This window comes from Neltuma alba, unplaced genomic scaffold (genome assembly GCF_004799145.2).
Source record: "Neltuma alba isolate B1F8T4 unplaced genomic scaffold, ASM479914v2 tig00003330_pilon, whole genome shotgun sequence".
Classification (NCBI taxonomy): domain Eukaryota; kingdom Viridiplantae; phylum Streptophyta; class Magnoliopsida; order Fabales; family Fabaceae; genus Neltuma; species Neltuma alba.
In genome coordinates, this window is record NW_021633239.1 from 30,505 (window position 1) to 38,196 (window position 7,692).

Sequence of the window (7,692 nt, forward strand, 5' to 3'; positions counted from 1 at the left end):
CATCCCTCCCTCCCCCCCCCTCTCTCAACTTTAATAAGGGTAAATGTAGAAAAAAACAGGTTAATTTAATGTATTTCTTTGTTTGTGAGTTTGGAATACAAGTGATGTATAACAAAGAACAGAGGGGTAGAAATGACAAGGAACATTGGCAAGAAAAAAACTTCAAAAGAAGGAACATGTATTTAAAATAATTAAATACCATCAGCTTACCATTACTTTCCCAAACAACAAAAGAGATTAAATATACTCTCTCTGGTCATTATTATAGGATACCTTCTAGAAAATACTCCTCTGGTCCTATTTATAGGGCAGAGAGAGAAGGTTTTTTTGGTCCTATTTATAATTCACTTTATTAACTTTTTAGTATGAATGTACTATTTTGTCATTCATTTATTATAGTGTAAGTAGTTATCTTTTTGAAAAGAGTATATATTAAATAGAGGTAAAGTTGGAAAGTTGCTATATTTTAATGGAGAGTTAATGCAGTTTATTTAAGGTTTTCCTTGGTCTGTGTGAAACATGTTGGAAGTGCCTTATAAATAGGACCAGAGGAGTATATTTGATCAATTTAATAAGGGTATTAAGAAAGTAGACATTAATATATATGATCCTAGATATTTGTGCATTTAATAAGAATAATGTTGGATATAACTTGCATTATATGACAGATTTAATATTTTTACTTGATTTTATTGATACGTGTGAATTACTAATTAGAATCCTCTTATAATGACGACGAGAGGAAATATTTTGATCATATTGTCACTAAGTCAAACATTCTATTCATTGATAGCATTGAAGAACATTAAATTCAATTTCAGTAAAAAAAAAACATTCAATTAATATTATTAGTTACCTGTAGACCAATAGTATTGAATAACATTAAATAAGTTAATAGAACCTGGCTAATTAATTTAATTTCCCTAACCACCCCCTTCCTCTATTTAAGGCCTCACAAGCTCAAAATGCACAAGTACGTTCTTCCCTCTCATAGCAATCACGCCAAACTACATGTCTCAATTTCTAAGAGAAATGGCCACTGTTAGCCCTCGCTCTTTGGCTTTGACATTTTGTATGGTGATTGGTATTACCATGTTATGTAACTTTTATGGTGTCTCGGCACAATCAGAATGCAAAGGAACCCCTATTTATGAACTGATGAGTAAGTGCGAAAAGTTTGTCGAGCCATCTGGCCCCAAGGTTCAACCGTCGGCGGAGTGCTGCTCGGCGGTGAAAGGCGCCGACATCCCATGCCTCTGCAAATATGTTTCGGGAGCGATTGAAAAGATGGTGAGCATGGAAAAAGTAGTCTATGTCTGTAGAACTTGTGGAAAGGATCTTCCTGCTGGAATGAAATGTGGAAGTATGCCCCCATCTTTCTCTCTCTTTTTGGATATTTATTGATATTAATATTGATAATTTTATCCATTTTGACAATAATATGTGTGTGTATTTCTAATGTTGTCTTATAACAATTTCAGGTTATACAGTTCCACCGCCCCAGGCCTCCTATGTAAACTGAGACAACATTCTAGGATCAATCTCAATGGCCTAAAAAGCCAACATATTTAATTATATTTATAGTGCTTGTTTATATGCTTTTGTCCTCCCTCGTTTAAGCTGTGTGTTTAAGCAAGGCCATATTATATAATTTTATGATAATTTTGTGGCTGGTCCCATTTTCTCCTTCATTCTGTTTTCAATTTCTTTTAAAACTGATTCCAAGTTCAAATTATGTAACCTTGCTTCACTAAAATATGACCTACATTCATTTTTCAGATAGCCCTGAGAATTCCACTGGCTTCCTGCGAGATTAAATTGGGTTCTTTGTACCATGGAATAAAATTTTTGATGTTTTACGTGTAAGCTCCCCCTCACACAGTGTAATCATGTGGGGCTCAAGATTTCACATTTTTGAGTCTGTTCAAGTATTAAGACAGTAAATGATCATTGGGTGATTAAAAAATAACCCCACAAGTTGAGTAAATAGGGTACGCACTGAAGAATAGAGGAGTGAGAAAATATGTCTAAGATTGTTGCAGGTTGGATAGACTCAAAAGAGGAATTAATGACAATAACTTAAGACACGAGAATGTAATTTAAGGTATATTGATGTTAGAAATTGATAAAGATCAGTATCTTTGTACACTATATATATGCAAATCAGAAAACACAAGTCTGCTATTAGAAATCAAACATGATCTTCCAAGGTTTGCCAACAAATGGAAATAAGTCAATTGTTGACAATACATGAAGTTGTTGGCAACCACTTACTCTCCCAAAAAAGCATGCTTTTTTGGTTCTATTTATAAGTGAAGAAAAATATTAAATCTCATTAACTCTATCTTAAAATTAAACAACTTTACAACTTTATTTCTGCCTGATATATACTCTACCTTAAAAGTATAAAGCCTTATAAATAAGATTTGTTTTCAAAGAAGATGCACGATATTTTGGAGAAGAGGGAGTAAATATCATCAGCATGTTGAATTTGCTAAACAACATAACATATCAAAATGTAGGGAAAATTATAATGATGTCCCAAAAAAGAGATGTAATTATTATGAAGTCTCAATAACAAATGAACAACATAAACCTGTTGTCATTTTCTGCATTTTTGAATCTTGTTATTGCGTGCTACTAAGTTGTTATTAAACTTTTGGGTGATTTAATCTCTAGGAGCTTATAATAGTTCGCCCTTCAATGTGTTTTGAGCATATCCTCGTTAAGTCAGACATTCAATTGGATTCACTACTTTCCTTTTTATAAGAAATAACTACTCCCTCTGTTCCTTATTATAATATCCAATTTTTTGAATGGTTTTGTCTCTTTTTATAAGATCCTCCTTGAGTTTGTCAAAGTATTTAATGCAGTATTACCTATTTTACCCCTAATTTAATATATTTAATATATTTTCTTTCTTCATTTATCTCACTATTACTCTATCACTTTTATCCATTTATATATAGGCTATATTTGGGAAAAAACCGCATTTGCTACATATTAATCGCTTTTAACTAATTTTAACTGTTTTCTTAAACCATACAATTTAGTTAAAAAGATCTTATAATAAAGGACGGAGTAGTATTACATATGACTTTTTTTTGTTGATTTTCACTTTGCCCCCATTTAGTTACTCATTTTAATATTAATACATTTATTATCACACAACTCTCCAAGCATCGTTTACTCCTTACACTCACCCCTCTCCATTACACATTATTTTTATTCCATAATCCTCTTTGTTCTAATAATTAGTTTCCTTATTCTCATGATCACTGCTATCTGAAGTGTTTACGTGGAATCATCTTATGATTGTTGTCTTGGTCAAATCATCAAAATCTGCCGCTGTCTGAACTCAACATTTGGTGCATTGGAAAGCAATTTATAAACAACCAGAGCTTGAATCCGTCAGGCTCTGAATTTGGGGTCCAGCACATTCTGAAGTTCTTCTCAACGTTTGATTCCGTTATTCTAGAGGGTGCTTCTTTTGCTTCTTTCAAAAAGTCGGATGTTAGATTTTTATATGTTTATTCCATTGGCTGTCTTTGAACTAATTAATTATAAGCAATGGCATTTTGTCCTTTCTGCAAAAGAAAAAAAATTTAATTTCCTTATTTTTGTCCCTTATACTCTTTCTCTTCTCATAAATGAGGTACTTTTGAGAAAAAATGCTATACTTTTTTTTTTTTTACATATTTATTGTTTTTAACTAATTTTGATTATCAACGAGATTTGGTCAAATGTCTTTTATAAAAAAGTAAGCAAAAAAATTCAATTCACTAGTAGCATTGAAGGACATTAAATCCAATACAACTTAATTCGATCAAAAAAGCATTAAATTCAATTCATGCAATTAATTAGACATATCATAACATTACAGTTGGTAATACAACTAAGCTTTGTCTGCGTGTCAACAATGCAGCCAAAAATGACAGGTTTAGGCTGGGGAACAGCCAGACCCAAAGTATAAACTTTTCCATCTTGCACCGCTTTGAGCCTGCTTCACTGCTCTTTTTTTTAATAAATCAATCCTCGCAGGCAATCTCACATAGTCCCATTATCTTCTTACAACAAGTCCAAGTTCAACACTCCGACATTTCAGACTAACCTAGACGAACAATAATGTCAAATAATAAAATTTTAGCTGGCAAAACAAATAATAATTGGAAATTAAATTGTTTTTTAATATTGTGTTTTTTTTAAATGATGATTGGTGTTGAACTGTGGAACAATTATTAACTTATTGTTGAAAATCGGGTTTGGTCCTTGGCTTGCTTCAATTTTGTAACAATAGATTTGTTTCTAAAGAAAAATAAATACAAGCAGGGTCAGGCTCCTTCAGCCAGTACCATCGTGGGCTAGCCTGTATCCGCACTGTCATTCGGCTTTACTAGGTCTATATGACATCAACACGTACCCTTTTGTTAACCCACCATTAGTCGGTCGATCGTGTGAGGGGATGGTGAATATGATCGATTGTTTCATATCTTTGCATCTCCGAAGTCTATTATTTTCTCTGATCGAACTTGTATTTTTTTCTCCGCTTTTATTGCTCGTGTTGCAAACATCACTCCTCTTGCAAAAACAAGTCGACAGATGCAAATGGCAGCAAGAAGTTTAAACACGGCTGGTGGTAAGTGGAGTAGATACATTTTTTACTTCCCTAAAAGAACCTCGAAATATATATTGTTGTTAATTGAAGAATCCATTTAGAACTAAAAGGGAAATGAATTTCATCCCTTGGAATAAAGACTCTTCTATATATTTCTGTCATTAGTCTTCAGCAGCGATAGGAGGAATGGGCAAAAATATCCAACTGGCCTTGTTATTGGGTGATGAATCGGCGGTGGAAGGGTCTGATTCCTCCTTGTTGGGAAGACGGGGTAGATTTCTTCTCCACTTAAGGGCTTGTGAATACAAACGAAAATCTCAGGAATAAAAGGAAATATGACAGAAGCAAGATTTTACCTTTGGTTTATTCACACAATGGCAAGCGGTGGTTTAACAGGGTAAATGATTATGTATAAACCTAATACACATGGCAGAAATTAATTGGCCACGTGGACCTACTTGACCTAAGTTTAATCTTTTATTTTTGTATTAATATATGCAAACTAGTTAGAAATAACTTATATTTGAAATAAGAAGGAGTGCGTATTTAAAGTAATTAAATACCATCAGCCTGCTGTTGACTTTCCCAAATAATAGAAGAGATTAAGAGGGTGTTTGGTATTAAGTAAAAGCACTTAAAAAAAATACTTTCACACAGTCAAGATAAATCTCTTCTCATATATTTATTTCGTATACCATAAAATTATTTTTAAAACTATGATTTGGATTCTACCCAAACACCCTCTAAATATACTCTTTTAGCTGTAGCCCTTATTATAAGACATATTCTAGAAAATATTTTTTATTAGTTTTATAAGACATTAAGACCCTTTGATAGTTTCAATGAACTTTAAATATTTTTTAGTAGTTTTATCAGACATTAAGACACTTTGATAGTTTTAGTGAGCTTTAAATACTTTTTTCATATGCTCATCTCATCTTATTTATAAGTCACTTCCAACACATTTTACATTGACTGAGAAAAACCTTAAACTTTATTAACTCTCATTTAAAATTTAATAACTTTTTAGTTTTATCCCTATTTAATATACAGTAAACAAAGTCAACGCAATAATAAATAAAGGGTAAAATTGTACATCCATATAAAAAATTTCTTTTAGTGCCTTATAAATAGGATCAAAAAATGTCTTTTCTCTCTGTCTTATAAATAGGATTAGAGGAGTATTTAATATTGATAGTGTGAATTAATTAGTAGCCTCTTATAACAAGGGCAAAAGGAAATATTTTGATCATATTGTCGTTAAGTCAACCATTCTATTCATTGACAGCATTGAAGAACATTAAATTCAGTTAAATTCAGCTTCAGTGAAAAAAAAAACATTCAATTCATATTATTGATTAGACTAATAGTATTGAAGGACATTAAAGCATTCAATTCAAATTATTAATTAGACCAATAGTATTGAAGAACATTAAATAAGTTAACTGAACCTAGCTGATTAATTTAATTTCCCCAACCATCCTCTTCCTCTATTTAAGGGCTCACAAGCTCAAAGTAATGCACAAGCAAGTTCTTCTCTCTCATAGCAAGCAACCAAAATTGAGTGTATCAATCTCTAAAAGAGATGGCCATTCGCTGCTTGGCTTTGACATTTTGTGTGGTGATTGGTATCATCATGTTATGCAACTTTCATGGTGTCTCTGCACAATCAGAATGCAAAGGAACCCCTCCTGATGATCTGTTAGGCAAATGCAAAAAGTTTGTGGAGCCACCCGGCCCCAAGGTTCAGCCGTCGGCGGAGTGCTGCTCGGCGGTGAAAGGTGCCGACATCCCCTGCCTCTGCAAATATGTTACCGGAGAGATTGAGAAGATGGTGAGCATGGAAAAAGTAGTCTATGTTTGTAGGACTTGTGGAAAGGATCTTCCTGCTGGAATGAAATGTGGAAGTATGCCCCTATCTCTCTCTCTCTCTATGGATATTTATTAATTTTTTATTTTAATTTTTTATCAAACAAGTCATCATTTTTCATGAAAAAAATTACCATTGTTTTTTAAACTGACAATTAAAAATTATTTTTTTTATTTTGACAATAATATGTGTGTATTTCTAACGATATTATATAACTATTTCAGGTTATACAGTTCCACCACCTCAGGCCTCACCCTCCTATATAAACTGAGACTACATTCAAGGATCAATCTTGATGGCTTAAAAAGCCGAAATATTTAATAATTATATTTACAGTGAATTTGTTTTTATCTGCTTTTGACCACTCTTGTTTAAGCTATGTGTTTAATTAAGGTCATAATTACATATACATAATATTATGTTTAATCATAATGATAATTTTGTTGCTTGTCCCATTTTCTTCTTCATCCATATTTTTATTTCTTATCAAAATTATTCAAGACTCAAATCATTTAACTTTACTTAATTAAACTGAGCTGTTGGTATGGCATAAAACTTTCGGTGTTTACGTGTAAGGTCCCCTTACATATATAGTATAATCAATTCACACTCAAGATTTCACAATCTTTAGTCTGTTCAACTGTTAAGACAATAGATGATTATTGAGTGATTAGAAAATAAACTCTCAAGCCTTTTGAGTAAACATGGCATACATTGACGAATATAGAAAAATGAGAAAACGTGCTTAAGATTGTCGCAGGTTGGATAGAAAATCCAAAGAGGAATGAGAATAATTTAAGACATGAGAGTGTACTTTAAGGTATATTGATGTCAAGAATGACTTTAAAAAAGGCTTTTTTTCGTGAAGTACGGAGATCAGAAAACACCAGTTACTAGTAATCAAACAAGAACTTTTGCAACAGAAATGAGGAATTATCAACAACTTCTTGAAATAAAAGCGAATGTTGAAAAACTGGACCAATTGCCAACAAAGCTTATCATAGAATTGTCAACATAATATGGATTTGAAAATAAACCAGATACGATTAAATTATGAAAGTTTGACTTTATATAGTCACTCTTGTAAAACCTCCTTAGACTTAACTACCCAGTCAAATTCTTTTAACGGGTTAAGGTGGAAATTTGCTTTGGACATTTTCACTCATAAAACCTGAGTGTTTGACAAAAAAATTTCAGTGTAAATTTG

At 32.3% G+C, this 7,692-nt stretch overlaps 2 protein-coding genes across 2 annotated transcripts; both read left to right on the forward strand.

Annotated features, from left to right (window-relative positions):
• The first annotated feature begins 1,032 nt into the window (after window positions 1-1,032).
• Window positions 1,033-1,522, forward strand: LOC114741243 (uncharacterized). Its single transcript, XM_028929495.1, has 2 exons — window positions 1,033-1,363; window positions 1,482-1,522. Exons 1-2 carry the CDS (start codon window positions 1,033-1,035, stop codon window positions 1,520-1,522), a joined length of 372 nt encoding a protein of 123 aa, XP_028785328.1.
• Window positions 1,523-6,200: 4,678 nt separating this feature from the next.
• On the forward strand, window positions 6,201-6,756 carry LOC114741245 (uncharacterized). Its single transcript, XM_028929496.1, has 2 exons — window positions 6,201-6,522; window positions 6,710-6,756. The coding sequence occupies exons 1-2, from the start codon at window positions 6,201-6,203 to the stop codon at window positions 6,754-6,756; spliced, it is 369 nt and encodes a 122-aa protein (XP_028785329.1).
• The last annotated feature ends 936 nt before the right edge of the window (window positions 6,757-7,692 follow it).